The following is a 15,069-nucleotide window of genomic DNA, read 5'->3' as shown; positions in this document are numbered from 1 at the left end:
TGAACTTCTTCCCAAGGCAGCTTATGAAGGCCATTGCTCTTGTGCGGTGACACCACCCAACGGCGGGTCGATGGCAGCCTGTTGCGCTGCATTTAATTACTTGCTCCATCTTTAGTCGGGATAAATGCAGTTCTGGGGATTCATTGAATAATCCCCCCAAATAATTCAAACCAGCGGGGAAAAAAGATATTTGATCACAGGTCGCTTTTTTATGTCAATCAAGTGTCAATCAATCAAATGCGGTGTGACAGTTTTCTGTGCAGCACGATTGCCAGTCGTATTAAAGTGACAACAGCAAAGCTTCAAAGCAGGAATGATTTCATTTTAAAATGCCACCTAAGGTCAAATATACGATATACCAAAAAATATCCAATTTGAACGTAATACATGCGTTATTTGGCATGCAAATGGTCACCGCATGACATTACACATTAGTTGCTTATTTGCAAGCACACATTTGACTTGCAAACCAAATATGCACACAGAGACAGAAAAAAAAAAAACTATTGTTAGCTTCTTACAATAATATGCAAATGATGACAAACAGAGCCAAGTCTTGAATGTGTTTGGAGAGTAAAGACAGTAAACAAAGAGGATGGATTTGCCCCAGGGTAAACAAATGATCAATATCTCCGCCTGTCTTTGGTTGGCCTTAGGAGCCTACGCATAAGGAATCACATGTACGCGCTCACAATCACAAACACACTCCCACTTTAAATCTAGCTTCAGCATCAACAAGGTGTTATCAAAGAATGAAATGTTGCACTTTTTCTTTTTCCAATTTGGACTTACATTTACAACTTATTCCTTGGCTAAACAGCTTCCAGTCATTTACTTATTTATTTGAAATTGATTTATTTATTTATTTATCTATTTTTTTTTATATATTTTGATTTGTGTATTTATTCCTTTCTTTATTTATGTGTTTGTTTGTTTATTTATTACACACACACACTTTAAGAAACCTGTACAATGTTGCCAACCTCGTCAACCGGCATTGTGTTTGTCTACGAGGTGTCAGTTAACCAAATGAACGTAAAAACACAGTCGCCGAGATTGACAAGTCAGCCTTTTATCATGCATGACGTCACGTACGTCATCAAATCAGTGTGAGTCAAATAAGTTAATAAGTAAAAAGCCTGAGGTGCTTTCAGTTGCACTTTGTCGCTCCCAGCAATTGGGTGTGCGTTCTAATGATGGACTAGCAGGCGAGGCCTTGTATTTGCTGCAACATTAACTGTATCAGCGGGACTGCAATAAAAATGCACATTTATACTGGCTAAGGAGGACAGCGAACACATCTGACAGCCTATTTGCTGCCTTCACACTCACATGCACATCAACTAAAAGGCAGCGGAGGGCAGGTAATAACTCGACATGGGTGGGAAGTGCTTGCCATGCAGAAATATCTCCATGACAGGCCTGTTAGATTCATTTCACACCAACAGCTTGATGTCTGCCTCCGAGCCTTCCAATACAATACCTTAGTCACACCACCGAGAGACCACTTTTATACATGTAAATACTGCATTGAGTCGAGAGTGGCAATGCATCGACACCGATACCAAGCCCCCGATACTCGATAGTTATTTTCATCAAAAACACACAAACGTTTCTCTAACACGATATGTCTCCAGCAAATATAACGCATAATGGATCTAGAAATGCTATCGTTCATTTTGCAGCGTATCATTTGTAGCTAGCTAGCTTAAAGTGTTGTAGTCTGTGTTTACCACAAAGTGTCACCACACAGCTAACAAAAAAAAACTGTATTTTGCCGGTGAAGTGGTATCGTTACCATAGTATCTGAGTTTTTTTTATAATTAAGAATCCAGTTACTTAGAATTAAATTTCTAGTGATGGTCCATCCTTCTGTTGTTTGACCTTCCTCTGCTGCTAGTTAAGTGGAAGATTTGAAGTCTTATTATTCCATAAAACACGGGCTGTCAAGTGGAGCACTCCATTTTACATATTTCTATCCGTGCAAAATTTACAGTGACGGTGAAACTTTCCTTCCCCCACATCGCCATAGGTGACAGTTCTCGAGAAACTCCAACAATGACAGGAGAAACTTTGAAACATTCGACTCAGCTCAGTTTGTGCACCGAAGGAAGAAAAAGTGTAGGAAGTTCCTATTCTCAATAAATGACAAATTCCGCTATAGTGTGCATTTCACAGTTGTACAATTTGGTGATTGCTTTGGCATTTCTCACAGTGCCTTCCGCAAACTGGCCACAAACTCCCATTCATCATTTTGTGTGACACTGTACAGCTCATTTCACATTCATTTGGGCAAGCACACACTTTAAAGATAGCACAGTGTGAAATTAGTTGGGAAGACACTGGCTTGGAATATTTGGGATGAGAATACTTTATAACAACTTGGTGCTCTGAAATTGAAATGATTATGTGTTAAAGTCACTACAGCCAAACCAAAAATGCTCATTTATTCAAGCCACAATCTGAGGGCTAGCTTCTTGCCGCTAACTGCTGCTAAATGCTAACAACAGGCGCCGTATAACACAATGTCAATGTAATTGTGGAATAATTGGAATCATTTCAATGTCATCAAAAAGCCAATAAGAAAACACACCGTGAACCCAAAGACAATACTTTCATCTAAAAAGAATTCTAAGAGGTGTGCTCAACTTCAGAGCTTTGCGTGGATGCGCTCGCGTGCCACTGAGGAATCAAGCTTTGCACACAACCAGCCATGCTCGAACACACACACACACACACACACACACACACACACACACACACACTCTCAGATTCAATCAAGTGTTACAACGAAATCCTTTTAAGCAGACTATACATATGCAAATGTCTGACATGCCACACCGGCCGTGTGCTTGGACATCAGAGCAAAGGACTTCCTCCAGGAGCCTCTCAGATCACCAGAGGCTCACAAAATACACCCGTGAATAATAAATGACAAAGCACGTGTCTGTAAACAAGTCAAAGTGACACACTTGCCTTGACTTGAGCATGTTAAGATGTGCTCTAGCCTATTTTTGGAAATAAATAAATGATGTCCATCAAGGTGCGCCGTTGAATGAATTAAAAAAAAAAACCCCTGCCAACTTTGGTTTCACGCTGTACATCAACGTAATAGTCGAAATCACGAAGCTCCTCAGCGCACGCGTCATCATTCTTTTAACATCTCGCCTCATCCGTCTGCACAAATCTCTTCTCGTCCGCCTCACGCTCTTCGCATCCACCTTCCAACCTCAACGAAAACCAAAGTCTACATTTCCACTATTCCTCTTTGACCCTCTTCTATTGTTCAGCTCTCCAATCCCTGTTCAAATGTCCTTTCATCCTTTCACTTTCAACCGCCCGAACAAGACGCTCCATCTTTGTCTCCCCCCCCACCACCACCATAGCAGATTTTACGCCGACACTTCTGCCACACTTCTGTATTCCTGGAAACATCAATCCCTGAGTGCATTAAAAGACATCCAAAGATTCGACATAGCGCCCCCGGAGGAATTCACCCATTTACAACCGCTTTCATTCAAGTACTGCAGTTGGATGCAGCTTTTTTTTTTTTTTTTTTTTTTTTTTTTTACCTTGAGTAGGCGTACAGATGGCAGGAAGGCTGCGTGGCACAGTTTCCTGATAGTCCAATTGATTGGCCGCGGCGCATCCAGTTGGTTCATGGTGCCCACTCTTCTCGGTGCCTGGAAGCTTCCCCCGGCACCAGGATCAAGGTGGGGCAGAAATGGGAGAAGACCTCCAGCTCCAAGCAGCGCAAGGCGCACAAGTCCCAGGGCATGACCCTCCAGGCGCAACCATCAACCACTCCTGCCAGCGGCACCACTTTGAAGCCTTGTTCTCAGGTACCCTCTCCCAGCTCCTCCCCCGCCTCGCCAACCCCCGCCCCCCCCCCCACTCCTCAGGCCCGCACAGATCCACAGAGTCGGGAAAAATTCTGGAGAACCGGGAGCATTACTTTCCACTTCCAGCCGTGAAAGAAGAGTGTGCGGTATTTCCACAAGTGGAGCAGAGCCGAGGAACAAGAGCGTGCAGAGTGAGGGGGATGCAGGTAGGAGAAAGAAAGAAAGAGAGGGAAAGAGAGAGAGAGAGGGGGGGGGGGGGAGAGGGATGCAGTGCAGTGCAGAATAGCGCAGGAGGGAGAGCGAGATGGAGCGCATAAACGGAGCGGCGTGACGAGTTACAGTGGAGGCTGCTTTTCCAACACTGTCTCCCAAGATGGGAGAGAGGAGGAGGAGACACAATGGGAACATTTGCTCGTCAACCTGAAATTAAGCTTGGGATAAAAGAAGTGATGAGATAGGAGAGAATGGATGATGGTCAAATGGGGGGGGGGAACCAGTGGCAGCTCTCTGCCTGATGGAGGGAATTTTGGTGGATCCTGAAAATGGAAGCCGCGACGACCCAAAAAAAAAAGCGAAATATAGCCGCTGTGTCTACAAGGCATGCGACCTACTTACTGATGTGCAGATGCTTCTTAAATTGATTACGCAAGATATTCCAAATATTCTCATCTCAGAATCCTCGCCGGCGTCCCTCGCCATGCGATTCACTTTAATCGAATCAAGCTAGCCACAGCAGGAGTTCATTTAGTTAAACAGATTTACCGGTCTACCTTGTTCAATGTCAGACAAGACGACTTAATAGTTGACGGCGTGTGTTCCTTCGAGTAGGATTTAAAGCGCCGCATATGATTGGTGAGTGGACTGCGAGCGTTTTCGTCCAGACACGAAAAGGTCAAGAGGTGTACGAGAGCAGAAAAGTGCACTTGTTTATTTTTACACTTAATGTGGACAATCGGACGTATGATTGACTTTTCAATGGCTTGTTTACAATTAGTCGGGTCATCGACCGAGCTTTACAAATAATAACCGCACAGCGTTTGAGTTTTAAGCTGGGCCAAGATCCAAAGCCACTTTGGAGTCAAAGAGCAATACAGTGGAACAAAGAAATTCTGGGAAATCCCAACACACTACATTGTCGCCTTCAGTCCATTTCTACTTATTTTTAAGGTGCCGCTGTTCTGTATGGGTGGCACGGATAAAAAGTGCTGGGACAAAATGGCAATTTTCCACTTTTGGAGGGAGTATTAGAAACAAAACAAAAAAAACAGAGTCTAGACAGCCATGTCTGGTTGTAAGGCAATTCTCGTACCTGTTCAAAAAGAGACGAACGATAAATGCAATCAAACGATTGCGATTAACAAAATATGACCATGCTCGGTGTATATTTTGTGCTGAAAAGCTTCAAATGAGCTAAACAAAACCGAGAAAACATTTTTCTCTTTATTATATTTAAGCTTCTGATGTCTATGTGTATAAAAAAAAAACTCATCAAAGCAAAACACCAGCATAACAATTATCACCAAGTCGGGATGTGACAAATGTTGCATGCCTGGATTTGTTTGGGGAGGAAGTGTTGGAAAACATCACCAATGGGTCACACGTTTGCTGATTGTGAAAATATCCTCCTTTATTTCAAATATGAACAGAATCCATAGATTACCGTGCCTCCATCTTATTGAAACGCCGGCCATATCAAAAATATCCCAATTTATCTTTAGGGCAGCACCTCAGTGGGGGTTCTGCCCTGTCGACAGCCAGCGAGTGACATTAAAAGTCATCACCTCACAGTCCAGCTCCACCCCGGGGGACCTGCAAGACCTTGGAGGAGCTGTCTATCATGTGCATCGCTATTCAGTGGGGAGACGTGCGCGTTTTGAAGTCAAGCCTTGACTTTCCCGCCTTTTGTGTGTGGATATTTTTTTGATGTGTGGACATTTTGGGTTGGCCCACACAAGAAGAATGTGAGGTGAAGCTCTCTTCTAACTATTAGACCACATGTGTGTATGTGTGTGTTTCTTCAAATATGAACCCTGGAATAGGAATCTGAAAGATAATACAAGCAGCTTTTCCTACCTCCGGACTCTAGATGGCAGCCTATGAATGCAAAATAATCATCTGAGCCTGCGCTCATGCAAGAGCTAACTTCTCATTAGGAAATTCCCATCGAGAAGATTTGAATGAAAAATTATTCTCATGTCTACAAAACATAGAATTTCTTTGACCACTAGGGGACGTTGTACACACACGTTGGGCTACTCTTCAAATCAGTATTTTAGGGGTTGGTGAAGGGGTACACTAATTTCCCACAATATTAATATACATTCCGGCAACGTGACAAGACAAGATGAGATCACAAGTGATTTATTTCCCTCACGGGGAAATTAACTTGGCAGATGCACCTTTTTTTTTTTTTTCTGAATTATTAAAGGCTTTCATAAATCAGATGGTGAGAGTACAACAATAAATGTGTGAAATTTTATCACTGGGCTTTTAATAACAGCACACAATCTTCTTTGCTTTTTGTGCTTTTCCATATTTTCCATATGCGTTTTTCCCACGTGGTCATGATGTGCATATTGCATAATGATGTGGAGCAAGACTGAATAGGTGTTCAGTGACAGCCGAGCTCCTTACTGAAGGAACGGCAGAACGCGTTGACCCCGTGACATCGTCTATCCGCCCAGTGACAGGACTGACGGCAAGGTCCTTCCCCACTTGTCAATCAAACAAAACCAAGCAGTTTATTCTCGGTAGACACCAAGTGATTGAAGTCAGATACTTGGTAGACAAATTCATCTGTGATTAACCCAGCTTTGAGTATAAAAATGTCCCTGTGAATTTGGGGCACTTAGCCATCTGTTCTGGAACATTGACTAACTTCAACATTTCAATTCCCCATTCACGCTCTCCTACTGCTTGAACGTGAGCCCTCATGTTTGTGTAGAGACAGGAGTATAACCTCGGTGGATGACCCGATCCATCAAAAAGTACATTTTCCTTGGCAATAATATTTTTTGGAAGGGGGGGGGGGGGAACACATGACTGAAGGCATGTGCTGACAACATTGTCCCTTATGGATGGATGGTGTGTGGAAAAGGCTGTTATCTAATTTGGCTTTCTCTGTGTGGTGCTTATTCCTCGGAGGATGCTTGGGATGTGACAGTTCAATACCTCGCCCAATATGCACGCGCACGCGCACCAACGGCAGCCCCCCTGCCTCCTTCGCCCGGAGGAAGTAGGAAGACCTCCGCTGAGTGGAGAATCGTCCTCCATCTGGAGAGGAGCAATGATTGTGAGACTGTGCATGCTACAGCAACATACACACACACACACACGTGCGCACTCTCAGATATCGTGACGATTTATGGACTTTTTTTTTTTTCAAATGTCTCGAGTCAAGTGCTGTGTTACTATGTTAAATGTTTTACATTAAACACAAGCAAAATGTCTGCAAATATTTTGTTGTTCCCCTTCCCGAGCATCAAAAGGAACTTTTGACCTTGTTATTGACCAAGTCAACAAGAAAAATGGATGGAGAAATATTTAAAATGGTGACACATTCGGGTCGGGAAAGTTTCAGTTTTGAAATGTTCAACGCTGCTGAGCACAACAAAAAAACACTTGACTTGCTTTTTGGCGGGAAGCTGCCTTCATTTCTGTGGACAGATTTTTCGAATAATCTTAAACCAAAATTGTCAGTACAGAACGAAACAAGTGGAGTGGAATTCACAACATTAAAAAAAATATTTGGAAGAAACTGCAGATAAACGTCAACTAATGCCCGGATAGCAAAAAAAAAACCAAGTTCCCCTTTGAGAACGCCATTGAGGCGGAAACTGGAAGGATAATTGCATTGAAGACAGCTTTTCCCCATTACATGAGATCATAATAGCGTTGGGACCTCATTTGGAACACACGTCAAGTCTCGACACTACCGAGAGGCTGTTTACACGCCTCGGCCGATGCGGCCATTTTGCTTGGCAATGGGCTGGCCCATTAACTAGTTAATGGGAGGATACCATCAAGGAACTGACAAAATTACTTCGATGGACATTAGAAGACCCAAGATGGCAAAATGTGTCTTTTGATGGTCTTGCTCTAATCAAATGTGCAAAAATAAGCAAAGATGTGAAACGCTACCACATCTGAGTATTTACATACGGACAAAATCGTGCGCGGCATCGGAGAAATTAAACGCCAAAGGTTTTGCTCAAGGATACTTTGTTATCGCCTCTGAAGCAGTCACTAAAATTCCAATTATGTGTCAGCCACTCTACCTCCTGATCCTGGGGAGAGTAAAAAAAAAAACAATAGAAGGCGAGATGTGAGACATTTGCGGATTCAATGGAGAATAATTTGATTGCAGGCATTGTCCAGTTGAAAATCAAAAAAAAGCTTCGTATATGGCAACGTATCAGTTATGGAATGGTCATGCGATCCACCCAAAAGCGCTTTGTAATTCTAAGCGATGACTGCGCTGCTATTTTAATATGCGCATACACAAAGGCCGATTCCCAGCCGCATCCACAAGAAAAAAGAAAAAAAAACAACAACTGCGAGACAGCATGATTTTGAAATCAAACAATTCCAACAGCGAAGGGAAGAAAACCACAATATTTTTTTCCTCTAGTTAAATTCAATGCCTCAGTCAATATTACAGCAAGCTGTGAGCAAGTTGGACAAAGAAACAGCAAGAATCCCTTCTCATCTCTGCATTGACGTTTACCATTCAAATACTTGGAAACTGCAAACAAAATTCTTTAAAGAGGACAAGAGGGATGGCAAGTTAAATACATTTCCCAGTTTCTTGGTTGAATTGCTCTTTTGCATAATGTAGCTGTGTTCAAACAAATGATGCGGTTAAAAGCTTCCCCGGAAATGCTCGTACTTGTTTGTACTTAAAACAATATTAACAATTCACCGGGGCATCATTGAAAATAATGAATATGCAGGGAGCAAATGGGGCATTATTAAATTCATTTGTTTCTTAAATGAAGGCTTAGACTGCATACAAAGATACCGCGAGGCTTGTTCTCAAAGAAAAATGCACCTTTTTAACAATCTTTTGACATGGCATTATCGGATCCACCAAACGTTGACCATTTTTTTTCAGTCCTCAGTCATGAAAGCGCTCAGTGACATCACGTTATCAAAAGTAACACATGACCCCAGAGAATCCATTACTAACGTCGTTAGTGCCAACTGGCAGTCGTCAAGAGAAGAAATATTGACTTCCCCATCGAACACTGACCTTTACCGTCGCTTCAAAACAATCGGAAGCCTGACAAATTGAAAAATGAAGCCGCCCCTAAATCAAAAGATCACGATTGTTACCCTGATTAGGACCGATAGAAGAAAGTTTGACGGAAGATAGCAAATGTGAACGATCAACAATCATTGGACAGATGAAAAATGAAAACATAATTTCATACAAAGAGTGTCAATCTAATTTAAGAGTAGTCCGATACCGCGCTCTGGACATACGAGATCACTTGACTGCCCGTCTGTTAATAACTTTAGCTCACAAATCCCTGCTGTCAGTTCAGGGATCTGCGGGGAGATAACAAACACACGCTACACACACTACACACACACACACACACACACACACACACACACCGATCTATAACTGCTAGATTAGCTTTAGTGCTCGCCAAGCTAATCTTCTGAGTCAACAGAGCAATGCAGACACACAAGGCACGAGAATGATCATTTCACTCCAATTCCGCACAGCCTAAAAAACCTCATTCGGGTCCTGCGAAGCTTCGCTGTGCCATCTATCGGCTTCATCTCCATTTTAAGTACACAGGCATCGATAAGAGCCGTATGGAGTAAACACGATAAGACTTGTTGGAATATACCTTCGAGATCAATTTATGAAAAAGTGTCGGCAATAGTGATTCTAGCCGTGCCATCCTCAAAGCGTACGGCTTACATCATCAGACACCTCGACTTCAAAGCTGCGCTTCAAAGAGCGAGACATCGGCGTATCTCCGTTCACAATGTCTTTACTAGCATCAATAAACCTCGTCTACATTCGCATAAAAAAAAAAAAAAAGGCTCGGTCAGGAACGCATCGGTCCAATTTCCGCTACACCTCAGCAAGGCCACATCTGAGTGATATCATCGAGCCAGTGGTGATACTTTCTCTCTTTGGAGGTATGGACGCTCCTTTAAGATGTATTGACATTCTATCAAATGAAACTGTCAACTTTTGTTTGTAATATTTTCCTAGAGGGGCAAAAAAACAAACAAACATAATTGTGTGTTAAAAAGTAATTAAGGCTAAATTTGTATGATTGATTTAGCTTCAACTATGCCATAATTCCTCCTGGGAGTATGATTTTTTTTTGGGGGGGGGGGTCTCTTCAAATGAAAGCTAGTTTTTGAAAGACAGCAGAAGGAGGAAGGTGCAAGATCATATTTCAGCATTGTAAAATTAAATGGGAGCTGTCTAAATGGCAGCTGTCTAGAGCTGAAGCATGACTGAGCATCTCTGAAACATTTTCAGCGACTCTTCGTCTCCTCCTGCGCCTGAATGAGAATACATTAGAAGAAGAAACTTCAATTACAAAGCTTTGATCAGAGCCCAGGCTGGAAATCTGACAAATCCATTTGAAAAAAATAGGCTTTTAAAAGTCAAGGCCCTTGATCACAGGAATGTCTCCAAGGTCATGTTGACCCCCATGGAGGGCAAGGAAAAACAGAATGATCCTTACTCAACACAAAAGTATTGCGTAACTTTTCTTCACAGTACAAATGCACATGATCCCACTTTTAAAACACCTCCCACTACATTCTCACCGCTGATCCAAAGTCTTTGTAAGATTGTTTCCAAGCTACTGTTGCCACGCTTGTCGGTCAACAACCTGGACACGCAACATCAAATAACCATCGTATTTGTCCAATCTACTGAAACGTGCTAAGCGGATTACACGTCAGTCCGGTCTTCGGTTATGACTCGGCTCGCCACCTCGCTGCAGATGAAAGGTGGGGCTTGAATGCCACGAGACGGGCCAATTACTTGGACCTCACACACACACACAGACACACACACACCTTTTGCTAGCCGTCTGTCTGCCACATGCTGCCTACCTTCACAGGACTTCTTTTCACTTCCCTTTGCTTTGTAAATGAAATTCCCTTTAATTAGCGCATTGTTAGACACTAATGATTTACAAACAGGCAGTGGGCATGATTGTTCTGCCACTTAGTACCCCTGATTAAGTGAGGACATGCTCTAAAAATCGGACGATGTTGTATAGTTGTGTTTTCCCCTCAGAAGAGCCTGAAATGACTTTGAAAATCGTTCATTGTATTGTTTGATATTCACAGATTCCCCAATTATTATGAACAAACTGAAATTGAATGTTGAAGTCATGGAAAATAGCAGAAAGCAATAATGCAATTTGAATGTAGATTTTCTCTCAGGATGAAGAATACAAATGAAGTTAGGGTGGACGTAGAAACATTTCACCAACTTGTGCTCATGAGATAGAAGCTAATGATTTGATTGGGTCATCGACAGAAAAACTCAATTACTACCATGGCAATCATCATGGTCGGTGGGTGACATGCGCCAGATGCTCCCAGATCCAAGGCTAGTCAAGTTTCCCAAATCTGATAATGGCTTTGGCATGTTGTGACAAGCTGTCCCTTTGTGCAAATCGATCACCCTAGCTACTAAATACGTCAACAAGAAACAAAAAAAGGAGAAAAAAAAATGGCTGCGCAAAAGGCAGTGTTTTTAGAATCAGGAATTTTCTTGATCTTCATCACCCTGTTTTGCAAAGGATAATGCTCCCCCAACTAAAGCTAAGGCGCTTAATGACTGAATGAATGTTCGAAGCCATTAACTTTGCTAATGGCTTCTCAAATATCTTCTGAGGAACAATCAGAGACGGGATATTACTTTTGTACAAAGGCTTGACGAAGCAGCAGCAGAAGAATGAATGAATGAATGAATGAATGAATGAATGAATGAACGAACGAACGAACGAACGAACGAACGAACGAACGAACGAACGAACGAACGAACAAACAGAATACAATATACTGCACATCATGGGCAGAGTTTACTTGTCTGAAAGAAGTAGGACTTATTTAACAGACTTAGTAGACTTAGACTTAGAGTTGTCTGTTACTTTCACATAAATAGAAAGGAAGAGAAAAAAATGCAATTAAAAGAAAGAAAGCTAAAAGCCATGAATCATAAAATATAACTCCAGTGACTATACGTTGAAGTACATTCAGTAACAAATGAAAAGAAAAAAAAAAAAAGAGTTTTGAGACCTTCTTTTATCCAACGTGTCACTCAGATAAATTCAAGCAGCAAAGGGAGCTTAGGTTTTATCCTGGTATCACGCCTCCTTTGCAGAAGCAGCACGCCGTCGGATAAAAGGCACCAGTTCCCCTGGAACGCTGTGTAATCAGCGCCACAAAATTAATTACGTGCGGTTCCACAGAAACCTAGTTTGGCACAAAAATAGAAAGTGGCTCCGACCAGGTATGGGGTAGATCATTGTTTTGAATCAAAAGCCAACAAAATCCTTTCTATGAGTGGTGGAAATAACTTCAATGAATGTTTTATTGAGAGAAAACACCAGCCTTGTTTGTTGTTGTTCACTGACATCAAAAAGTGATGGCTGCCGACCGCACTTAAGGATGGATGCTTGACAGAAGGTCTCGACCACAGCGGATATTTAACCCCTCCCACCAGGTCATCTTGGTCGTGTCGGGACTTTTTGTTTGTTTAGATTGATCTAATGATCCTTTGTGTTTATTTAACGGCTGCTTGCGGCTTCATCTAATTTGCGACAAAGATAATCAACGCTGACACTTGGCAAAACAACTTTCCCAACATGTGACGGACGCGCCATCCGGAATGTGCCGCAACCCGAGGTGAAATATGCATTGTGACAACCTAATTACCGGCCACCGTTTTGATTCATGTGTGACATCATTGGTTATTTTCATTTCTTGACACAGGCCAGCCTCATCTGATAAATGGGCCAGGGCAGAGTTGAAAATGGGGCTCGGGTGCCAAGGGAGAGACGACGGCGGGCAAAGCGCCCGATTTCAATGCTAGCGCGGTCCAACTGTCACACAAGATGACAGCCAGACAACACTTGCTCGCTCGGTGGTGAAGCCGCAAGGGTGAGAGTCCTCCAAAAAAAATGGCGGTTCCACACAAAGACAACAAACACACACGATGAAAACTATCTGGCCAAACGAGCACTGCAGTCGATCAATCGTTGTGGTCAATGAACTGCGGTAACTAAGATAAGAGTTACTGAAGAAAATTGCAATTTATTTGGAGGCGCAGTTGTGGGAGAACATCTGCCTCTTTGGCTTCTAATTGTGTCGCTACATTCCAGTGAAAATCGCTGACCGGCTGTTTGCGAACGGCCGCCCAACACATCTTCCCTCGAAATGAGCTCGCTCGACGCCGCCGGCAGCCAAACGACGAGCTTGGAAATGACCAAACTAATTAGATTGCAGTTATGAAGTAACTTTCCACGCTTGAGAGGCAATACTGAGTTTTCACCAGGGCCGACGAGTACCAGTTAGACTCTCGAAAGGATCGAGATAATTCACTCTTGCCTAAAGTCCAACGTGGAGATTGCATCATAATGATCTGAGGGTCTATGAGTGCTACGAGTTTATGAGATGAAGGAAACATGAAGTTGAAACTGACCACCAGTGAGACACCAAAAAAAAAAAACAGCAGAGCACCAAGCAACTCTGTGATGTTGTCACGGACGAGTGGAAGGGGATTCCGAGAACAACCTCAGGTGGATTTCATGTCCACGAGGATTAAGGCAATACACACCCAAACATTTTTTTTTTTCTTCTTTGGGCACGCTGTGTTTTCTTCACTTTCTGTCTTGCCAGCTTGTTTAGACAACGTTGGCTGCATGTTTGGGTTATTTTTTTTTAGCTAATTAGTGCAAACTGGATTAGTCCAAGTCATATCTAAGTTATATTTCTTGTGAGGAAAACAAACAAACTGCAGCACAAACTCATGTCGTGACAATTATCGCACGAGCGATACGGGCGCACATAGAAATATGTCATCATTATTTTAAAGTGCCCACAAGCACAGATGGTGTCTCGTAGGTGGTAGCGCAAATATAATCACTTGTCTATGTCATTCTAAGAGGACCAGTCAGTATTCACTGAATCATCCCCCCTCGATAATGTCTAACACTCCTGATATCAAATTATCGAGTTCACTCACAATATTTACAGAAAATACGCCTCTATAGTTGAAAATCATTGCCTTAACAGTAAGGATTCATTTTATTGGAGTTTATTGTTTTGTTGTTTTAATGCCAGAGGACCGCAGGGAACATGCCCCACTGTACTAGATTAGTGTAATTACACATCCACTCCAGTAGATGGCAGTGGCACTCTCATTGTTAGACAGTGCCCAGAAAGTATAAATAATGTTAATGAAGATTCATTTTTATTTGCTTTCATGTAAAGGTTACAATTTTAAGCCAAAGGTGAATTTATAATAACTTCATATTCAAATGATACTACGGTCACTATTGAGAATGATAATGAAGCAAAACTAATATTCGAATATGACTTGTTTTTGTTTGGAATACTTATAAATAACTGAAATAATTATTTCTATTAAACATTAACCAAGACGTTAGTCTTCTAAATTGCCTCCCTGCTGGACTTGCTGTCACGTTCTACTTTTGAGTTGTCCTCTCTCAGCCTCTCATCAGCCCGACTGCCAGATGAAGCAATGAATGAAGACCAGCGCGCGTGTCCTCCACAAAGGTCTTACCGTTGGTTGCTGAGAGCCCAGCGCCCCCCTTTTGGTGGAGCCCGCTCTGGAGCTCAACCTCTTCCACGATTCGGAGAAACGCCCCCTGGTGGTGGGACGCCCCGGCCCCGACGCCCCGGATGCGACGGACGCATCATCTCGGGTGGAGAAGGGCTGCTCCTTGCGCGTCTCCCTGCGCTCGCTCCACTTCTTCTTGGAAGCCATCGGTGAGGAAATGTGGCAAAGAGGATGCGGTGAATAGGACAGCCTTCTTCATCAAACTGCGGCCACAGGTGGCATGTTGAGCTCTTTCCAAACTCCTTCGCCAACTGAACAACTCTTACGTGGGTGATCTGCACAGGCTAGGAAATAGTCAAGAGAAATCTTCCTTTTTCCTTCTGTGACTTTTGTCTTGATCTTCTGATTGGGGGGGTGAAGAAAAAGTGC

General features: G+C 42.7%; 1 protein-coding gene across 1 annotated transcript in view; it reads right to left on the bottom strand.

Moving 5' to 3' along the window:
• Positions 1–14,847, bottom strand: part of trpm3 (transient receptor potential cation channel, subfamily M, member 3) — a 76,806-nt gene extending 61,959 nt beyond the window's left edge. The window contains exon 1 of the mRNA XM_085908975.1: positions 14,644–14,847. Within this exon, the coding sequence (XP_085765101.1) occupies positions 14,644–14,847 (204 nt within the window). The remainder of the gene's footprint in view (positions 1–14,643) is intronic.
• Between the last annotated feature and the right edge of the window lie 222 nt (positions 14,848–15,069).

Source organism: Syngnathus leptorhynchus, chromosome 4, assembly GCF_054491065.1.
Source record: "Syngnathus leptorhynchus isolate UIUO chromosome 4, UIUO_Slep, whole genome shotgun sequence".
Lineage (NCBI taxonomy): Eukaryota > Metazoa > Chordata > Actinopteri > Syngnathiformes > Syngnathidae > Syngnathus > Syngnathus leptorhynchus.
This window is presented reverse-complemented; position numbering and strand designations above follow the sequence as displayed.